We start from the raw sequence: 22,610 nt of genomic DNA, 5'->3' as shown, positions 1-22,610 counted from the left end.
ATAGCTCTGTTTTTGGCCTTTCTGCCCATCCTGCTCTGCATTCCACTTACCCTGCCTTTCAACATCTCAGGCCTTGGGACCCGGTAGAGATGGGGTCTCCACTCATGAGTGTTGGGCTCCTGCTCAGTGTATAGTGTCCCCAACAGAAACTTTGTTTCCCACTTGTCTCACTTCACCTTTCCAATCCTGAATGACTCTCTCACTTGCCCCAGTCATTTCATTTCAACTTTGCCCGGGAAGTCCAGAAAGCAGACGTATAGAATGGCATGGTGTGCAGTGGGATTGGAAAGGGGAGGAAGACTTATTTGTTCTTGCCCTTGGGTCTTGTCCATGGGCCCTCAGTTTCCCCCACCCTTTACACTGTCCTTCAGATCTAACAGGTCTGCCCTGCTCTCTGCCTCTCATGGACCTCACCTTGTTTACTCCCAGCTAGCTACTGCTCTGATATAGTTGGAATCTCTCCCCTCAAACAGGAACTTGTTCCTGAGGGCCTGTGCGACTCCTTCTCTTCTCCCCATTTCACAGGGACATATCAGCACTGCAGACCTGCTCCCACCACCCGCCCTTCACACTCCTGTCTCTGAGTTGTTCTGACAGCTTAGGGACATCAGTTCATATAGGTCATTGCCTCCTTTGGCATCATCCCCTTGCCAGATACTCAGGGTCCCAATTTTTCAGGTGAAATGTGCAAAAAGAATACAATCTCATTTTAATACTGATTAAAAAGACATAAAAGATGCTTGACTGATTCCTAAAGGTCCATCTAATTCCACTCTGTTTATGGTGCCACTTATTGAATTCATGCCGGCCAGAAAAAGATGCAGACCCCAGATGTATGGCAGGAGGCCAGAGAGGGTGGGGAGGAGGGTTTTGAAAGGCATTGTTCACTGTCCGTCACAGTGTCCACCCCAGCGCTAAATCATGCACGCCTTCTGGGGCTGGGTGTTCGTATTGCTCCTTGGTGTGTCTTTTTGCTTCTGTGCCCTTTCCCTGAAGAGCTGCTCAGGCTTGAGTTGCACTTGTCCTCCTCTGACTTCTGCTGAGTCAGCTTCTGTGGAAATAAAAGCCTTTTAGAGAGGCATCTATTAGTTTATTTAAGAGAGGGTTTAATTTTCTGGCCTGGGACCAGCAAACTCTGCTGAGACCAAGAGTATTTACCATGCTTAGAGAATATTTATGTTGCCTCTCCATCCTCCTCCTGCGCCCCATCCTTGTAGGGGTGATAAGGAGAGAGGAAGTTCCCAGAAGTATGTGCTTCATCATATAATATATTGACTGTTAAATAGAAAGCTGAATTGGCTGTTTTTCTCTTTGATTTTATGTTGTCCCATGCACACAGAGCAATTGTGTATGTAAAACTTGGTTAGAAGAGCAGTGAGGCCACTGGCTTCAATAAAAATCCAGTATTTGAATTTGGATTACCTTTTTGGAGTCAGTACCACTCCTCCTAAGAGCTTTACAGAGGTGGCAAGGGGGTTAGGTGACAAGGGGTTATAGATGGCTATAGATGTAAGGTTGAGAATTTTGTTTTCTGTTGTAGGAATCTAAAGGTAATGACAAAAGAGAGGGAATGCCCAAAATGATCTGTTTGTGTTTCTTTGAGTGCTTTTTAGCCCAGAGACCCAGGGATGAACTCATGGCCACTGAAGAATGCTGTCAGCCCTAGGACTGGGGTGGACTAAGTGGACAACTATCTTTACTCTTTTGGGGTAAAAAAGAGTAGTGGATCTGGCTGGGAAAAATCTCCAGCCATATACCAAGCAGCCAGGAGCTCTGAATGCCAAACCCAGCTCTGCTTCTGACTTACTGTGACCTTAAGCAGTTCTCAGCTCCTCTGAGCCCTTAAATTTTTCATCTGAGAGTATTAAACCACACAACCATATGCTTTGGCTGCTTTCCAGTTGCAGCTTTCTGGGGGGCCTGATATTTGATGTCAGGGCCCAGAACACAGTTGAAATGCCAAATTTGGCCTGATATCACCAGGACCAGTCCCTCTTAGTCCCACTGGTTTTCCCCATATCAGGGCAGCCCTTGGGCTGGGACCATCAATTCGCCTGCAGCAAGAGATATCAGCTTCACCTGACCCCAGAGTGCTCTCTTGCCCTAGAAGCCAGAGTCTGTGAAAGAGTGAGGAGACCAAATTATCTATATTCCAAGGAAAATTCTGGTGGGTCAAATGCTATATGCAGAGGATATACATAGAAATTCAAAGGCCTCCGGCAGAAAAAAGACAAGGCACATTATCAAAATCTAAACTTCCAAAGGAAACCTTGAATCCACTAAACCTGTTACAGGAAATGTACGAAGTTGGTGGTGAGGGATTGTTTCTCTTGGCAGACTAGTTTGAGTCCTTTCACTTTTGTTTTTCCTCACTCTCATTTCTTTGCTTCAGGCTTGTGAATTTCCTTGTCATTCTGCCAGCTTTTAAACCATGCCAGTTGCAACATCTTGAATTGCATTTGGGACCACTTCCCCCATTGGATTCCTGGGCACCAAGGGTGACCAAAGAGGAGAGGCCCCTCATTCTCCACTCTTGGCCTCCCATTGTCCTTGTTGTGTGTAAGGGCTGCGGTGCTGGACCTTTGTCTTTTGCTGTTGTTCCTCATCTTTTTATTTTAAAGATACTTATTTATTTATTTGTCAGAGAGCGAGCGAGAGCACACACAATCAGGCAGAGAGAGAAGAAGCAGGCGCCCAACTGAGCAAGGAGCCCCATGCAAGACTCGATCCCAGGACCTTGGGATCATGACCTGAGCCGAAGGCGGTGGCTTAACTGACTGAGCCACCTGGGCGTCCTGGTTCTTCATCTTTAGTCCAGTTCCTCCCAGCATAGTCTCCTGAGTATGAAGCTTCCCAATCCATTTTGCTTCGTGTTCAGCCATATAATTAGATATCCATGAAAAAAATATACGGATTATTTTCATGTGTTTTAAAAATTTTTTACATAAATGGTACCAGGCTGTAAATTACATTTTTTCTTAACTTCTAAGAAAAATTTAAGTTCTATACATATGTGTGTGTGTGTGTGTATGTATATATATACACATATAAATGCAAATATATATACACAGAAACACATACACACACACACACACACACACACACATTTTTTTTTTTAAGTAGGCTCCTAGCCCAGTTTGGATCCCAATGTGAGGCTTGTACTCATGACCCTGAGATCAAGAGATCAAGACCTGAGCCGAAATCAGGAGTCAGGCTCCCAATAGACTGTGCCATCCAGGTGCCCCTTAAGTTACAGTTTTTAAGTTGCATTTTAAGTTATATTTTTTACCCTATCTGTGATGCTACACTTTGATCTAATTTGTTCCTTCTCACTTCTATATAGTATTCCAGCATGAGCATATTTTTTCATTTCACCTCCACTTTGGTATTCATGGCAAGATTGTGATGTCTCCTGTGTCTTTGTGCACAGGGTCTCCTCCAGGAATGGAGTTTGGGGTCCCTGGGTGTCTGCTTACCCGAGTGTACCATATGCTGCCAGACTCCTTTCCAGAGGGTTTGCAGCAGTGTAAGTGGCCACCTGCAGTGTCTGAGCGTCCCCATTGTCCCCACACCCACATGAAAGAGGAATAGAGAAATGGATGATACCAGTGAGATGGGTGTGACGTGGAACCTTGTGGTTTCAGCCTGCACTTGTCTGAGTGCTGGTGAAGTTGAACAGCCCTCTGTATACCATTATCTACTCGCTCTTTTGCTCGTTCATATCTTTTGCTAGTTTTTCAAATGGGTTCCCAATTTTTATTGTTCATTTTCCAGGCATTCCCTTAATGTGCTAGTTATCCATTCTTTTTCATCTGTGGCCATGGCAGACATCTCGTCCTGGCCTGCAGCTGCATGTTAATGTTGCAGTGTCTGTTGTTGAACAGAAGCTTTCAGTTTGGGGAACAGTCTCAAAGACAGTATTATTTTTCTCTCATGGATCTTAAGAGATCCTTCCCCACCTGGAAATTACTCTGTTACCTTTTCCTATAGAAGTAATTTAAAGATGATTTTGCAAACTTTATAGTGTGTAAAAGGGAAGTCCTAGGATGGTTTAAAAGGAAAAAGAAGACCTCACAACTCAACAGGGATGCATTTTTACACCCACCAGGTGAGCACAAAGTTTAAAGTTGGGCAGTGACAATGTTGCTGGCCACACGGAACTATGAGGAGACCCCTACCACATTGGTGGAAGTGTAAATCAGTACCTCTTCGGAAGACGGTTTGATTTTATCTTACAGATTGAAAGTTCTTTTCCCACACATACTCTGCAGAAGTTTATCCACCTGTGTACCAGCAGGTGTGTACACAAGTGTTCCTAGCAGCAGCATTTGTCATAGCGAACCTCTACACCATTCACATAGGCTTCAACAAATGAGTGTGTACCTGGCAGCTTGTATAGCACCACATCGCATAGCTGTGAGCTGTGCTGCTGCGGAGCGCTAGGTAGTGGACCGTGTGTGGTTAAATGTGTCAACACAGCGAAACCTCACAATCTCGAATGAAAAAGGAAGCGATAAAGGTGATCCCGTTTCTATAAATTCAAACAGACCTGAAGCAATACATCTTTTAGGGTTGTGTATGTAGTAATACAGCTATAAGGAAAAGTAAAGACGTTTTAAAAAATAAGAGTGGCGATTATCTGTGAGAGGAGTAAGAGATTCATTAGGAGTTACCCTACTTAAGGCGTTGGCAGTGGTGGTGGTCTGTTTCTGAAGCAGGAGGCACAGAGGTGTGCACTGATGTTTTCTCTTGTACATGTGCTCCATTTGTGTGTGTGTGTGTGAAAACTGTCAGTCATTTGTGGGAACCCACTGCAGTAGTCTGGAGGGGAGCACACTAGGATCTTTTATTTTTTGTCAACGCTTTCAGTGCTTCTCTTGCTGATGCTCCTGAACTTAGTTCAGGTCCTGAACTTAGAAAAACAGTCTTGGAATTTCACAGCAACCCTCAGGCGATTGGCTTTATTCTTGGCAGGGGGGTGGAGAGGAGATTCTTACCAAACCAAGGCTGCAGATTCTGGACAGGTTCCTGCACTGGGTCATGAAGGCAGTCAGCTACAACAGAGGGAGCACTGGAGCAGGAGTCCCAGACCTAAATTGGACATTTTATTTCTCTTGACCTCCATGTCCTCATTTGTGAAATGAGTAAATGGGATTAGGTTGTCTTCAAGGTCCTTCATACCTCTGTGTTCTGAGGTTGTGATCTTCCTCTCAACCTCGGTGTCTTCTCAGCCAGGTCCCAATGATAAGAAGTCAGAACTGCTGCCGGCCGAATGGAATAGCAGTAAAGACCTGTATGTCCTCCGGTATGAGTCTAAGGATGGGTCCAGACAGCTCCTTGTGAAGGCTGTCACTGTGGAGAACAGCATGATCATCAATGTGCTGGTGAGTCTCAGGGACATGTTGGCACCTGCTGGTGGGAGCGGACGTTGGGATCCCCTTTCTGCAGCCCATTTAACAGTACAGATCAAGAGCCTTAAATGTTCGTGAGGACTTTACCCAGTGACCCTACTTCTGGAACTAAGACAGGAATCCTCCATATAGAAAAGCTTTGTGCTCAAAGACGTTCACCTTCTGGTATTACCAAGGGGGGTACTTCATCACAGGGGAATGATTATGTAAATGATTATGCAAATCATCCTTTCAATGACAACAGGGAAGGAAAAAAGCTTACTGTAGGCCCTAGCGGGGGCTACTTTTAGTTTTTTAGATAAACCTAGCCCTCTGCTATCCTAGTGCCCTTACATGTCTTATTTCCAGGGATGGAAAACTCTCCCCACCACCGTGGGCTGCCTCACACACACCCTCCTCCCTTCAGCTCCTGCGGATCCCTTCTCATTTTTCACTTCCTCAAAAAGTGTAGTTCTGCCTACCTAGTCTTCACCTGCCAGAAAAATCTAAATTATGCCTCTCTACTTCATCATTTTATTTCCTTGCTGGTCCTGACCACAGTTTGTAATTATGTACTTAGTTGTCCTTTGATTTGATGTTTATCTTCTGCTGCTGGACTCTAAGCCCCCCAAGGGCAGTGACTCTCCTGTTAAGTTAGTCTTTGTTGTCTCTGTGTGTTCATCAGAAAGTAGCATGCAGTCTGTATTGCACTGTACCTGGCTTTTTCACTCAGTATATTTTGGGGGTCTTTACATGGGAATGCATGTAGATATACCTTATTCATTTTAACTAGTATGTAGTATTTTATAGTACCATAATTTATCCCTTTCCGTTTTTTTTTCCCCTTATTTAAATTCAGTTTAGTTAACATATGCTGTATTATTAACATATGCTGTATTATTATTTCAGGGGTATAATTCAGTGATTTATCAGTTGTGTATAACACCCAGTGCTCATTACATCACATGCCCTCCTTAATATCTGTCTCCCAGTTACCCCATCCCCCCACTGACTTCCCCTCCAGCAACCCTCAGTTTGTTCCCTGGAATTAAGAGTTCTTATGGTTTGCCTCTCTCTCTGTTTTTATCTTATTTTTCCTTCCCTTCCCCTATGTTCATCTTACCCTTTCTGTTTTGACAAAGACTTAGATCGTGTATCAGACAGAGTTCTTAGTTATAAATAACAAAATTCCCTCAAGTTACTCAAACAGATTTGGTTTATTAAAAGAACTGGGATAGCCATTGAATTGTTGGGAGGGCTGGAGAAACAGGTTCAAGGCTGGGCTTTCAAGTCAGTGCTCAGATGCACACCATGAAAACCACTGCTGCTGCCAGTGCCCCAGACATGAGGTGCTGGCTTGGGTTGTGGGCCCTGGAGCCCCTTCCCATGAGCTGCTGATGCCTTAGCAAAGGCATCCAACCTTGTGAGCAAGACATCTACCCTTTGTTGGGCCTGCTTTTCTTTTCCATGTTGTCCACCTGCAAGTCAAAGATGTGCATCCATTTGACACACCTGTGACATGCCTGTGCCCAGGTTGCAAAAGAGCCTGGCAGGTAGGTTTACTGGGCCCAGCCTCAGAAAGGCAGTCTTTCTAAATCAGAGCAGACCCCAAGCACCGGAAGAGTATTCCACATATTACAGACATTCCCGGTATGTTTCTTTGTGTATGTATATTTCTTTAACCTGAATATTTAACTATTCTCCCATTAGCCCAGAAATATCCCCAGTTTCTTGTTTTCTGTTTTCATTTTTCTAGGAAAGTGGGTCACAGCAGGTATCAGATTTGACCCTGAATTTGGATGATTATATCGATTCAGAACACCTGGCTGACTTCCACAGGTACTTCTAAGTGATGGCTTTTCCTTGGGAAAACGAAGAGAGAAACAATGGAATGGGGTGGAGAAGTCCAGAGAGTCAAGAAAGGTTAATAAAATGATCTATGTCTTCTGGGCACAGATACTTCCAGTACTAGGTCATGAAGGCAGTCAGCTACAAGGCAGGAAGCAGCAGAGCAGGAGTCTGGAGACTAGGTCTCAGACCTCTAACTTGGACATTTTATTTCTCTTGACCTCCGTGTCCTCATCTGTGAAATGAGAAAATGGGATTAGATTATCTGCAAGGTCTAAATTCCCTTTTCTATTTTTAATTTAAGAGAAGATTCACGTGGGAAATACTACGTGAAGTACAATGATAGAAGCGAGGATCCACACGTGCTGCAGTGGCTTCAGGGGAGAAGTAGAGTCAGGCCAATGGGGTCAGTTACAGTGGGCTCCTGGAGAAAAGGTGTGCCTACCTCCACCTCTAACTTTTTCTTTTAAATGAGCTTTATTTTTTAGAGCAGCTTTAGGTTAACAGCAAAATCGAACAGCTAGTGCAGAGTTCCCATGAACACCTCCTCCTCCACTCCCACCTCCGCCATCAGCATTCTGTATAGTTATAATGGAAGTGTCTGCATCAGTACACGTTCTCACCCGCATTCCATGGTTTACATTCAGGTTCATTGTTGGCAGTGTGTGAGGGAGTGTTTACTTTTTTTTTTTCTTTTTTAAGATTTTATTTATTTATTTGAGATAGAGCAAGTGAACAAGAAGGCGGGGCAGAGGGAGAGGAAGAAACAGGTTCCCCACTGAGCAGGAAGCCCGACATGATGTGGGGCTTAATCCTAGGACCCTGGGATCGTGACCTGAGCTGAAGGCAGACATGTAACCAACTGAGCCACCCGGGAGCCCCGAACATGTTTCTGTTTGTAGGAACCTGCCCTGCTGTTTTCCATTGTGGCAGTACAATTTCACATTCCCACCAACAATGTGTGAGTGTGTGAGTGTTCCTGTTGCTCCACATCCTTGTCAGCATTTGGTGGTGTTAGTTTTTCAGATTTGGCCATTCTAATAAGCGTGTAGTAGTATCTTGTTTTAATTTACAGTTCCCAAATGACACACGACTTGGAGCGTCTTTTCATATGCTTGTTTTCCATCTGCATATCTTCTTTGGTGAGGTGTTTGTCTAGATCTCTGGTCCATTTTTTAATTGGGTTGTTTATTCTCTTGCTGTTAAGTTTTAAGAGTTCTTTTTGTATTTTGGGTAATGATATTTTATCATAGATGTTTTGCAAAGATTTTTTCCCTGTCTGGCTTATTTTCTCATTCCTTTGACTTTATTTTGAAATTTGCTACTCCACAGAAAAGATGGTTTGCAAAAATATGGTGAACGCCCATATGCCTGTCACCTAGATTTACCAGTGTTTAATGTTTTACCACATTTGTTTAATTTTTCTGTGTGCTCTTCTGTTCTTGAAGCAGCTGAGAATTATCTCCAGACTTTGTGAACCTTCACCCCTAAATACTCCAGCAGCATCTTTATCTCCTTGTTCGGATGAGGGCGTCCCCCTGTATGACATTAGCACAGTGGTCACACTGGGGAAGTGTAGCGCGGATGCATGAGTATCACTGAATACACAGTCCATGCTGATATTTCTGCCGTCATCCTGGGGTGTCCTTTTTAGCTAGTGTTTGGGTTTTTTGGTTTTGAGGGTTCTTTCTTACCCAACCAAAGATCCCATATTGCGTTTATCTTCATGGCCCTTTAATTCCCTTGAATCCAGAATAGTTTCTTAAATGTTTGTTTTCCACGGCCTTGGTATTTTCAAAGACTCCAGATCCATTATCATGTAGAATGTTCAGATTGTTTCCTAGCGATCAGATTTATTAGGTTATTTGCTCATCATTTGATTCAGACTGATCATTTTTGACAAGAGCATTGCATAGATGACACTGTGTTCTCCTCAGTGTCTCACTTCAGGTGCAGATGTCTGTCTTGTTGACTCTGATCAGTTTGATCACTTGGCGATCACTTGGTGTCTGTCAGCTTTTTCCCTGGTAAGGGCGTCTGTTTTCCTTTATGTTTAATAAGTCATCTGCAGGATTATACCAGCAGACCGTGAGTACTCTGCTTCCTAGCAGTCTTCCATCTAGCAGTCTTGGCATCTATCCATGATTCTCCCCTGAGTCCGTTATTACAGAGATAAATGTAAGACAGTAATTTTTTGTCTTAATTATTCTTTTTACATTTATCATCATTTTTTTAAAAAAGTTTTTTCCTGTCTCCTTTATTTTTATTTTTTTTTAAATACCCATGTAGACTTAAAGCTTATTTTTTATTCTAAGTTATGATCCATTTCTGTCATTCTTTGGATGCCCAGTGGGAAACCTTTTAGACTGCCTTCTTTGTCCTTTTGACATGTACCCATCATTCATAGAGTGTTTCATACTTTCTGACACAGTAAAGATGTCCTAGCCTTACCCTGTAATTTTCTTGCCCCTGCCTTGAAATCAGTTGATTTTCTAAGGAGCCATGATTTCTGTTAGTGGGGAATCATATTTAAAAACCAGAATCTGAGCCCTGAATATGCTCTTTAATACTAAGGATGCCATTGCTTCCAGGTCCTTTCAGTGAGTGAATAGAGCTTAGAATCTTTTTTCTTAAAGTCTTTGCTTATTCTAAAGTGATGCCTTCATTTTTAATCTAACACCATGGGATTCTTACTCTTTTATTTTGTACTTTAGCTCTCTTCTGTGCTGAGAATTCCAGTTTCCAACAGCATCAACGTATGTACTCATTTGTTTGATCCTAAAATACACAGTCTCTGACTGCTACATCAGTATCAATGAAGAACAAATCAACCAAATAAAGTTTCAAGTACAGTTTCTTTCTGTTTCTTTTTATTCAGCTGTGTCCCGCTGAGGATGTACATAGTCAGAGTATTATGTTCAGAGGGTACTTACTCCTTTTCCGTAAGTATGATGAAATTGTTACATGGTTAGGCCCAGCTATTTCCACTTTCTTGCATCGTAGGGACTTTTTTGCCATCCTCCTTGACCTTCTTGATTTTAGAGGAAACCTGGAATGAATATAAATTCACAGTCATCAGAACAGCCTAGAAACCCTATTGCATTTTATTATATCTAATCAGGAATAACTGTTTTGAACCCACCCCACTCCTCTCAAACTTGCACACCATCTGCCTCCATGATTGAGGCCACCCCTTCATCTCTGCCCCTCTTCCAAGCAGCCTTTGTGTGAGGAGCTCCCGACTTCTGCTCGGCTCACCACCCTTCAGTTGATTCCCCACACAGAAGTCGGACCAGCCTTTTTAAAACATGGTCATGGTTAAAACCCTGGCTTGAAATCCTTCAGTGATACAACCTCCCATACATTAGGAGGGCTACTATCACAAAACAAAACAAAACAAAACAAAATAACAAGTATTGTCCAGGATGTGGGCAGATTGGAATCCTTGTGCATGGTTGGTGGAAATTTAAAATGGTGCAGCCACTGTGGAAAACAGTGTTGTGGTTCCTCACAAAATTACATTACCATAGAATCCAAGAATTCTTCTTCTGGGCATATACCCAGTAGCATTGAAAGGGTCCAGATGCATACTTGTATACTCACGTTTATAGAAGCATTATTCACAGTAGCCAGAAGGTGGAAGCCACGTAGGTATCCATGAATACCTAGAACAGATGAATGCATAAACAGAACGTAGTATAGATGCACAGTGGCATACATGCAGTGTGGTCTGTACCTACAGTTACTCAGCTTTAAGAAGGGAGGAAGAGCTGGACACAGGCTTCCACATGGAATAACCTTGAGGACATTATGCTAAGCAAAATAAACCACTCACAAGCAAACATGTTAGGATTCTGCTTAGATGAGATACCTATAGTAGTCAGATTCCTAGAGACAGAAAGTAAAACAGTGGATGCTGGGGCTGGGAAAATGGGTGAATAGGGAGTTACTATTTCCTGGATACAGAGTTTTAGTTTTACAAGATGGGGGAGCTCAGAAGATGGCTAGTGGTGGTGACTGTAATCTGCACCTCACACCGCTGAGCTCTATGCTTACAGATGGTTACGCTGCTAAATTTTATATGTATTTTCCCACAATTAAAAACATTTTTTTTACTCTGAAAAATACTCAGAACCCTCCAGTGAATGTTGTTTGCTCTTAGGATAAAAACAAAATCCTCGATGAGGCCTCAAGCCTAACCCTGGCAACCTTATCCTGTACCACGTCCCCCCCCAGTGGCTGTGCCTTGGCCAGTGTGCCACACACACCTCTCCCCTGCTTCTGAGCTCTCCCCTGTGCGTAGAGCACTCTCCCTGACTGCCTCACGCAGCCAGCTCCCGGTCTTCCTTCAGTTCCCATTGAAACTTGAGTTCCTCAGAGAAGCCTTTCCTGCCCGCCCACCAGATCTGAGGTTTCATAACACCCTTTTAAGCATTTGATACATCGGTGTTTTATGGTTAGAGTTGGTCATCCCTACCCTGGCCTGTGATGTCCTTGAGGGCAGGGCCTGGATCTGTTCTGCATATAGTGGCCAGTGGAATGAGTGAAATGAGGCCAGCCCAGAGCCGCAGCCAGAGTGGGCGCTGCACATTGTGTGAGCCCTGCACCCCTAAGGTGGGTAAGGAAAGGACGTGGAGCCTTTCTCTTGACTTCTTCATTCTGGAATTGTATTGCAGGAGAAGATGATGAAATCCGTGCAGGAACCCAGGTCCCGTGCTAGGCTCTACATGCCCATTCCAGCATTTAGTCCCCTTAGCAGTACTGCGAGAAACGATGACAGTGTCTCCATTTATTTATTTATTTGTTTGTTTTAATACATTTGTTGGGGTTATGTGCTGGGGGAGTGTTTTGTTTTGGTTTTTGATGACTGTGAAGTGCGGAACCAACAATGCTACCTTGGAGTGTTGTGAAAACAAAACGAGATGTCAGCACTGAGTGCTCAGGGCTGGGTGTAGCAGCTTGTAGTAAACATACAAAGGGAAAAATATCTCATCACCAGGAATCATCTCCATGGAAACTGAGGCTCTGAGAGCTGGGGTATGGATCTGCCTCCTGATCATTAGGCGCACCCTCCCTGCTCTGTCCTATTGTCAGCGACACTGAACTGCCTGTCTCTAGTCACCTTCCCCGATCCAGCCCTCCTTGGTAGGTGCTCATGGCTTGTCTTGTACACGCTACAGGGGAAATTTGTGCCCCTTGCTGAGCAAACCCTGATTTCCTAAGGAGCAGGAAACCAGTTCCTCTCTGCCGTGCCCCTTCTATTTCTGCCCTTGCAGGATGGTAGCCTATAGGCTGTCTTTGCTGCTACCAAAATGGCAGTGCTACAAAGGCTTAGAAATTGTGCAAGAATTTCAGACTGGAATTCTGCAGGTAAACACACATCCTACATAGAGGGATCAGAGGCCTTTTAGCTGTATCACACACAGCTCATCTGATTGAAAGGAAAAGAGGATTTAGATTTTCCCCTTCCACCCAGCTTGGTCAGGGAAGCAGCAAGGTCCCCAAAGTTCTGTGTTCTGAGCAAGAACCTGATTGTTGTAGGGATGTAGAACCCACAGGCCCTTAGATCTTCCAAGCCATTTCACATGTTACACTTTTGAACCACCAACTCTTTCTTCACAGTGTTCTTTAGGATTGACACATTAAAGTGGTAAAAGTAAAATTGTTCTCGTGGAAAGGGTAAGGGCAGGAAATAGAGGTCCCTGGGCTTTCTCTTTTATCCTCCTTGGGGCCCCTTCTGTGAAAGAGAAAATTTGAAATCACTGATCTACTCTAAATCTCTCAGTCCTCTCATGGTTATATAATAAAAATGTATTTTTTAATTAAACGTTTTTATTTTGAGGGGCACCTGGGTGGCTTAGTTGGTTAAGGGCCCAACTCTTGAGCTCAGTTCAGATCTTGATCTCAGGGTCATGAGTTCAAGCCCCATGTTTTGCTCTATGCTGGGCATGGAGCTTACTTAAAAATTTAAAAAATCAAAAAATTTTATTTTGTGATAATTGTAGTCTTAAATGCAGTTGTAAGAAATAATACAGAGGGGGAAAAAAAGAAATAATACAGAGATTCTTTGTATCCTTTATACATTTTACCTCAGTGATCACATTGTACAAAACTGTACAGCTAGGATATTGACATTGATATAAGTCTTTTTAACACTGTAAGGATCCCTCCTCATTTTCTTCTTCTTCTTCTTTTTTTGAGAGGAGTAGAAGGGACAAAGGGGGAGAGAGAGAGAGAGAGAGAGAGAGAGAATCTCAAGCAGGCTCCAGCATGGAGACTGACATGAGGCTCCATCTCAACCCAATGATCATGACCTGAGCCAAAATCTAGAGTCAGATGCTTAACCTGACGGAGACACCCAGCTGCCCCCATAAGGATCCTTCCTGATGCCATTTTATAGCCACACCCACTGTCCCTCCCCATCCCTAACCCCAACAACCACTTCTTCTCCATCTCTAACATTTTATTTCAAAAATGTTAAGGAACACCTACCTAGGTGGCTCATTTGGTTAAGGGTCTGCCTTCAGCTCAGGTCATGATCCCAGGGCCCTAGGATTGAGTCCTGCATCGGGCTTCTTGCTCTGTGGGGATCCTGCTACTCCCTCTGCCTGCCACACCCCCTGTTTGTGCACTCTCTACACTCTCGCTGACAAATAAATAAAATGTATTTTTTTAAGATTTTATTTATTTATTTGAGACAGAATGAGATCACAAGTAGGCAGAGAGAGGGGAAAGCAGACTCCCTGTTGAGCAGAGAGCCTGATGCAGGGCTCGATCCCAGAACCCTAAGACCATGACCTGAGCTGAAGGCAGAGGCTTAACCCTCAGAGCCACCCAGGTACCCCGAAATAAAATCTTCTAAAAAATACCTTTGCCTTAAAAAATGTTAAGTAAATGGACTCTTACAGTATGTAAGCTTAGGCTTATGGGATTGGCTTTTCTCACTCTGCATAATGCCATATGCACTATGAACACTATAGGCATATGCATACCTGAATGCTGAGACATTCAGGTACAGGCTTTAGTGTGGACGTAATTCTCTTTCTCTGTGATAAATGACCAAGAGCACAATGACAGTTGCATGTTTAGTTTTTAAAGAAACTTCCAACTGATTTTCTAGAGTGTCTGTGCTGTGTTACGTGTGCACCACCAGTGAATGAGTGATACCATTTCTCTGCATCTTCACCAGCATTTAGTGGTGTTACTCTTTTTCATTTTAGTTTTTCTGATAGGTATGTAGTATTATCTCATGGTTTTAATTTGTATTTCCCTAATGGCTAATGATGTTGAGCATCTTTCCATGTATGTATTTGCCATCTGTGTATCTGTGTATCTTCTTTGGCAAAGTGTCTGTTCGTATCTTTTGCCCATTTTCTTTCTTTTCTTTTCTTTTTTTTTTTTTTTAAGATTTTATTTATTTATTTGACAGACAGAGATCACAAGTAGGCAGAGAGGCAGGCGGGGGCGGGGGGTGGTAAGCAGGCTCCCCGCTGAGCAGAGAGCCTGATGCAGGGCTCGATCCCAGGACCCTGGGATCATGACCTGAGCCGAAGACAGAGGCTTTAACCCACTGAGCCACCCAGGCGCCCCTTCCCCTTTTCTAATTGGATTGTTTGAGTTTTTTTACTGCTGTATGTATAAGAGTTCTTTATATACTTTAGATGCAAGTCCTTTTTTAGATGATGGCTTATAAATGTTTTCTCCCAGCCTATAGTTTGTTTTTTAATTCTCTCAAAAACGTCTTTCACAAAGTTTTTTATTTTGATAATACTTATTTTATCAACTTTATGGATCATGCTTTTGGTGTCAAGAATGCTTTGCCTAGCTTTAGAGCCCCAAGATCTTCTCTTATGTTTTATCCTAAGCTTTTTATAGTTTTGCATTTTACATTTAAGTCTGTGGTCTATTTTAAGTTAATTTTTAGGTAAAATGTGAGGTTTGGATAGGGGTTCATTTTCTTGCCTGTGGATGTCCAATTGCTCCAAACCATTTGTTCTTCTTTCTTTCAACTGCTTTTGCAGCTTTTTCAAAAAGCAGTTGTCTGTACTTAATGTGTGCCTGTTTTTAGGTTTTCTTTTTTTTCTCATTGATCTTTCTGTGTGTCCCTCTGCCAGTATCACACAGTTTTGATTAATGTAGCTGCATAGTAGACCTTAAAATTGAGTAGAATGATTCCTCCCACTTATCTTGTCAGAAGAGTCCGAGCTATTCTAGGGTCCTTGCCTTTCCGTACTAACTTTAGAATAAGCTTGTCTGTGTCAATAAAGACCTTGCTGGGAGTTGCATTAAGCCTGTAGATCATTAAACCTATTATGGGGAAAATTGACATTTTCACTATGAACATGGTATATCTCCATTTATTAAGTCTTATTTGAATTATTCATCATCATTTTGTAATTTTCAGCAAGTAGCTCCTGAACATGTTTTTGCTGTTTCTTTTCTGGAGGAGGGGGGTGATTATGAATTATATTAGGCTCTTAGTTTCGATTCGCAGGTATTTACTGTTAGTATATAGAAATGCGTGTTGATCTTCTATGCAGTCACCTTGCTGAACTCATTGTTCTTGGAAGGTTTTGGTAGATTTCTTGGGAATTTCAAGGGTGACCGTCATGTCATCTGCAAAAAAGGGAAGTTTTATTCCCCTTCTAATCTATATTTTTTTCTTTTTTCTTATTTACTTGCTTTATTGCAATGGCTAGAACTTCAGTGTTATATTATTTAAGAGTGGTAAAAGAGAACATCCTTGCCATATTCCCAGTCTGAGGCAAAGCATTGAATCTTTCGTTATTTTATTATAATTTTCATTCAAATTCTGACTTTATTTACTGGATTTGTAACTAATAGTTGTTCTGTTAACTTACTTAGGTAATGTATGTAAAGGACTTAGAACAGTGCCTGTCACATAGTAAGTGCTCAGTAAATATTAGTTGTTGTATCCTTATTGCTCCATGTATATGAGCAGCCTTTTTCTAAAACTCCATATTTAAGGTCCCAAGAACATACGACCTAAATCATATGGGAATACAATCCATATTTCCCACTTTTACCTGTTCATTGGCTTCTCAGATAAAGGGAAATAAACTTAATTTGTAAGACTTCTACCTCTCTTTCCATTCTAGTAAATCTTAAGAGGGGGAAAAAAGTCATAGCTCAGCTTTTGTTCCCTCCTTCCCTACTCCCCAGTCTTTCCCTCCCACTTAGCTTCAGAAATATCCTGCAGTCAGCTCAGGGCTTTCATTATTAAAATGATTGTTATTGTGGGTTTGTTTGTTTTTTTTTTTTTAAGGTTTTTATTTATTTATCTGACAGAGAGAGCACAAGCAGGGAGTGCAGCAGGTAGAGGGAGAGGGAAAAACAGGCTCCCTCCTGTGCAGAGAGCCCCAGTATGAAAGGCTTGATCCCAGGAACTGGAGATCATGACCTGAGCCGAAGGCAGACACTTAACCTACCAAGCCACCCAGGAGCCCCTATTAAGTATTTTGTTAACTGTGGATTTTTGTTGGTATTCTTTATGAAGCTCAAGAGGTTCCCTTCTGTTCCTGGTTTGTTGAGTTTTTATAATGAATGGATTTCCATGTTGGATTTGGTCAAATGCATTTTCTGCGTCAGTCGATAGGATCATATATCTTTTCTTTGCTTATTGATATGGTAGGGATTTGTGAATACTGATCCAGCCTTGCATGCCAACAGTGAATCCTGGGGGTGTATGATTCTTTTAATATATTTTTTAATTCTGCTTGTTAGTACTTTGTTGAACATTTGTGCATCCAAGTTCATGGGAAATGCAAGTCTGTAGTTTTGTTTTTTGTGCTCTTTTGTCTGGCTTTGATGTGAGGCAATCCTGGCCTCATAAAATGAGTTGGGAAATGTTTCTTCCTCTCCTATTATCTGGAAATAGCTGTAAATTAGTCTTAATTCTTCTTTAAGTGTTTGGTAGCATTCTCCACTGAAATCATCTGGCTCTAGAGATTTCTTGTTTTGGGTGCTTAAGTATGAATTTTTTTACTGTAATAGAACTCTTCAAATTATTTTATTTTGGCTGAGTGTTAGTTTGTGGTTTTTGAAGAATTGGTGTGTTCTAAGTAGTTGAAGTTGTTAGTATTCTCTTATTATCCTTCCAGTGACAATACATGTGTTGTAATATCCCATGTCATTCTTGCTATTGGTGATTTGTGTCTTCTCTCTTTTTGTGTTTGCCAATCTTGCTAAAAGTTTGTTGATTTTATTCATTTTTTGGAAGAACTTTTTTTTTTAATTAATTTTCTCTCTCATTTTCCTGTTTTCTCTTTTGTTGATTTTCATTCTTTATTATTTCCTTACTTCAGCCTTGCTTAGGGCTTTTTTTAAAAAAATATATATTTATTTATTTGACAGACAGAGGTCACAAGTAGGCAGAGAGGCAGGCAGAGGGTGGGGGGAAGCGGGCTCCCCCTACTGAGCAGAGAACCCGATGTGGGGCTCCATCCCAGGACCCCAAGATCACAACCTGAGCTGAAGGCAGAGACTTTAACCCACTGAACCACCCAGGTGCCGCCTTGTTTAGGGTTTTATTTGCTCTTTTTCTAGGTTCTTGAGGTCAGAATTTTGATTATCGATTTCCTTCCTCTTTTCCAATGTGAGCATTTAGTGCAATGAAGTTTCTTCTCAGCACTGTTTTAGCCATATCTCTGCCTATTTTTTCCTAAGATTTTAAAATTTATTTTAAGAGAGAGTATGCAAGTAGGGGGAGGGTCAGAAGGGGAGGGAGAGAATCCCAAGCAGATGCCCTGCTGAGAGGGAGCCCCATCATAGGACTCGATCTCTCAACTCTGATCGTGACCTGAGCCAAAATTAAGAGTCAGCCACACAGCTGACTGACACACCAGGCACACCTACCCCATATAATATGTTATATATTTATTTTTATTCAGTGCTTTGTATTTTTCTTCATGTCTTCCTCTGTGACCTGAGGGTTTTCTAGAATTGGGTTAATTTCCATTATTTAGAGACTTCCTTCTATTTTGATGTTTGGTATCATTCCATATGGTCAGAGAACATACTCTATATAGTTTCAGTTTTTTAAAATTTGTAAGATTTGCTTTTTGGCCCAGAATATGTCTCATTTTAAATTTCAGATTTTTAGGAATTCTGGAGCACTACCCACTCATTGCTACCTCAGCCTGCCTCAACACTCAGCTACAGCCCACCATGCTTGGCTGTCACAGGCAGAGAAAAGAGGCCCAGCGTAGCCTTCCAAGGGCTCTGAGTTGGTGACAAAACTGACCTTGAGCCCCCAGAGCCCCGCCTACCTGGACCAGGAACCTGGTTCATCCTCCCCAAGAGCCTTGGCTGTCCATGACCCTTCCCATGACCCTTGATGAACACACAATGAGGCTGAGGAGAGGGTTGGGCAGGTACAGAGGAGTAGCCAGTCCAGGCCCTGTGCCCCTGCACTGTCACCTCTTTCTAATGGGGTGGTAAGCGAGGAGGGGCAACTCAGATGCCTAAGAAGCTTAGGCCCAAATCTCGGAGACGACACCGGGCTGTTGCCCCCCTCACACAGGTCCGCCGGGCGGCCTGTCCCCACCCTTGCAAACAGTCCAAGCGCAAAGCGAAGAGCTATCAGGGCCGCCACTGCCGCCGCCGCCGCCGCCGCTGCCAGAATAGTGTATACGGGGTTGCCAGCCAGGTGCAAGCAGTTGACACCTCGTCTCCTTCCTACAGGACCTACAAGAACAGTGAGGAACTTCGGTCTCGCATTGTGTCTGGAATCATCACACCTATCCATGAGCACTGGGACAAGGCTAGTGTCAGCAGTCTCCCCCGGGAGTTTCCGCCTGCCACTGCCAGAGAGGTGGACCCGCTCCGGATTCACCCGCAGCACCCACACACGAGCCGGCAGCCTCCCTGGTGAGTACAGAGCCCCCAGCAGGCAGCCATCCCGTGCTTCTGCAGGGTTCTAGCCATAACCATCCTGCCACGTGGCCCACTCTCTGGCCTCCATGTGTCTGCAACAGATTGTCTGAGTCTTGGTGGATGGAGACAGAAGTGGAGCATTGAGTTCTGATACGGCTCCTAGTCACCCTTACTACCCAGCTTCTTTGGGTTACAGGGACTGGGGCTGGGCATTTCAGGGAAACGCGGAGATGCAGAAGTACCTTCCCAGAGGGTTGGAGGCCAACTGTCTTTCCCGTTCCATTTCATTCATGGCAGCCACCTAACCTCTTTGACAGCTTCAGAACTTTTCCAAAGCAACATGAGGTATATGAGTATGTCTCATCCAAGATCTTACCAGATTAGGGTGGGAGCATCTACGACAGGAGACTCATACTCTGAGGATGGAGATGAAAACCAGTGGGAGACCTTAGTGTCTGGTTGAGACCGCACTTTTCCCAATTTGGAATCCCCAGTGTAGCAGTAATGGGGGCCTGGGGCTTCACCGTGGGGCCATAATAAGCACTCAGTAAGTGTTCACTGCCATTGTTATTTTATCCTGTTTTGCAATTAACATATCCTTGTTTAGTTAAAAAATGGGAAATTAATTTATTACAATGAATAATAATTGGTAAGTCTCTTTGGCACTCTTCAGAAATCCTGTGGGGAGGGTGAATACTAAAAAGTAGTTGAAGGATTGGGAACAGCTTGTCTAATCTAACCTCCTTATAGATAGGACCACAGGTAAGATGACCTGCCTAAGGTCACCAGCCACTAATAAAGAGACAGGGCCAGGGCTGCAGTTCACTTGTCAAATCCCAGTGTAGTGCTGTGGCTACGATGTGGCCAAATATGGTGGCAAGATTTAAGAACAAGCCCTGGATGGCAATCAAGAGGTTGGGGTGGATTTTTACACCTTAAGTAGATAGTAATTCTCAGCTCTCTCAGACTCACTGCCCATGTCAAAACAAATACTTCGTGAAATCTCCTTTACTTCTCTTGAAATGATATTCATAGATAATCTAACTGAATGCACACTTCAAAAGGAATCAGTATAAAGTCCTAACTATAATATAAATGAGAAATAGAGAGTATTTAATAAGATAATGTCCGTTTGATCATGTAGATGCTTAAGCAGAGTTACACTGGAAAATAAAGTCAGACATTTGCACTTGTATATGGAATTATGTAGAATTTGACAGCAACAAAAGCTGGCATATACACATGTATTCAAGCCAAATTCAAATACTATAAACTGCATTGCTATTACTAACATGACTCTTCTGAAATGATGAACAGTTCTTAGGAGAATGGCAAACAAAATATTAGATGGAGAGTGTCTCATTAGACTTGGATACTTTATGAAGGCTTTATACTTCCCTGAACACCTAACAAGACTTTGGAAAGTTGTGTGGGATGCAGGTCATTTTTCTAATGTAGAACTCATTATGTAGAATGTGCCTTGTCTCTGGCGTCCGCCTCAAGTGCTGTGAGGATCCTCCAACCACAGAGGCAAGCAAGAATCCCCCCAGGGCTTCCACAGCAGCACCTCGAGGCTCTGCCACCCTAACTAGGAATCAGACCTGGAGTTTTTAATTGTGAAGATAAAACTTCCTAACCTTGGAAGAATTGAAAGAATCAAAAATAACCATTTTGCAACATCTCCTGAAAGAACGTACCTAGGCACAAATCATCAGCGTTTGCTGAAACCCTTAGGTAGCAGGCTGATGGAGAACTTTATAAAGGATAGATCCAGGCTGATAGCACCTGAGCCCATAGATCAATCTTAACACTAAAAATGGTGTAGCCAGACATTAAGTGCTTTCTGATATGATGCAGCAGTAAGTACACAGCAACCTGGGTTTAGCTCTAACTCTCACATGAAAAGAAGCATGAGAGATAGAAGAATGAGTTAAATAAACACCTGAGGATACATGTGTTGCAGCCAAAACTGGAACATTTTAAAAAACTGAACATTTTTTACAGGATAAATTAACCTTGTTTTCATTGTCACATGAATGGCATGAGGAAAAAAGGGAGAGCAGGGCTGTTATTAAAAGAGTTATATCAACTAAATACAGTGTTTGACCTTGTCTGTCTGGATCTGTGGGGCCCTGATACCAAAACCAGAGACCTCAGAAGAAAGCTACAAACCAGTATCCCTTTTGAATATAGATTTTAAAATCCTCAACAAAATACTGGCAAAATAAATCCAGCAACGTAGAAAAAGGATTATATACCATGACCAAAAGAAATTTATCCCAGAAATGGTTGGTTTAACATCTGAAAAAAAGTCAGTGTAACATACCACATTAATGGAACAAAGGACAAAACCACATGTTCATTTCAGTAGAGAAAAAGCGTTTGACAAAATCCAACACTTTTTCAGAATAAAAGCATTTAGCAATAGAAGGAGTTTTCTTACTCAATAAATAGCATCTGCAGAAAACCCACAGCTAATATCCTAGTTAAGGAAGAAAGACTAAATGCTTTACCCCAAAGATCAGGAGTAAGACAAGAATGTCTGCTCTTGTTACTTTTATGCAACATCATACTTGAGATTCTAGTCAAGACAATCACTTGAGAAAAAGGAGAAGTATCTAGATTAAAAAGGAAGATGTAAACAAACTCTTTTACCTGAAATCTCATATATAGGACATCCGAAGGAATCTTCTAAATAAACTTTTAAAATAAACAATGTCAGCAATGTGACAGGATACATGATCAAAAAACAAAAATCAGTTGTATTTCTGTACATGAGTAAGGAATAATATGAAAATTAAGGAAATGATCCCATTTATAATAACCCCCAAAAGAAAAAAAATACTTAATAAATTTAACAAAAATTAACTTGTACACTGAGAATTACAAAGCATTTTTGAAAGAAATTAAGATTAAATAATGGAAACACATCTGTGTTCATAGATAAGAAGAATTAATATAGGCAATATTCTCCAAATTGATATACATATTTAGTGCAATCCCAATCCCAGAGTTTCTTGTTTGTAGGTTTTTTGTTTTCTGGGGTTTTTGTTTTTGTTTTCAGAAATTGTCAAGCTGATCCTAAAATTCATATGGAAAAATCAAAGAGAACCAGAATAACCAAAGCAATTTTGAAAAAGACAAAAGACTCACACTTTCCTATTTTAAAACTTATTACAAAGCTACAAGTAGTCAAGACAGTGTGGTACTGAAATAAGGATAGAAATGTAAAGCCAAAGGAATAGAATTGAGATCTAGAAATAAACTAGGGGTGTCTAGATGGCTCAGTGGGTTGAGCCTCTGCGTTTGGCTCAGGTCGTGATCTCAGGGTCCTGGGATGGAGGCCTGTATGGGGCTCTCTGCTTAGCAGGGAGCCTGCTTCCTCCTCTGCTCTCTGCCTACTTGTGATCTCTGTCTGTCAAATAAATAAGTAAAATCTTTAAAAAATAAAAAATAAATAAATGCTATAACAAGAGA

The 22,610-nt window shown here is 42.2% G+C and overlaps 1 protein-coding gene and 1 long non-coding RNA gene across 9 annotated transcripts in view; one reads left to right on the top strand and one right to left on the bottom strand.

Moving 5' to 3' along the window:
• Nucleotides 1-22,610, top strand: part of PSMF1 (proteasome inhibitor subunit 1) — a 49,429-nt gene that overhangs the window by 3,920 nt on the left and 22,899 nt on the right. For 6 of the 8 annotated variants that reach the window (XR_014315699.1, XR_014315700.1, XM_082745889.1 and 3 more), the window contains exons 3-5: nt 5,232-5,384; nt 7,147-7,229; nt 18,942-19,127. Coding sequence is in view for 6 of the 8 variants with exons in the window: in XM_082745889.1 (XP_082602015.1) it covers nt 5,232-5,384; nt 7,147-7,229; nt 18,942-19,127 (422 nt within the window). In the remaining 2 variants the exon portion in view is untranslated. The remainder of the gene's footprint in view (nt 1-5,231; nt 5,385-7,146; nt 7,230-18,941; nt 19,128-22,610) is intronic. The other 2 variants (XM_082745892.1, XM_082745891.1) reach the window with 1 other exon arrangement.
• Nucleotides 7,248-10,912, bottom strand: LOC309872177. The gene is made up of 3 exons (XR_014315708.1): nt 10,842-10,912; nt 10,172-10,287; nt 7,248-7,473 (listed from the first exon to the last, which is right to left on the bottom strand). It is a non-coding gene; the product is annotated as an uncharacterized lncRNA (long non-coding RNA).

Source organism: Mustela nivalis, assembly GCF_964662115.1.
Source record: "Mustela nivalis genome assembly, chromosome: 8".
NCBI classification, from domain to species: Eukaryota; Metazoa; Chordata; class Mammalia; order Carnivora; family Mustelidae; genus Mustela; species Mustela nivalis.
Note: the sequence above shows the minus strand (reverse complement) of the source record. Positions and strands in the feature narration are given on the sequence as shown.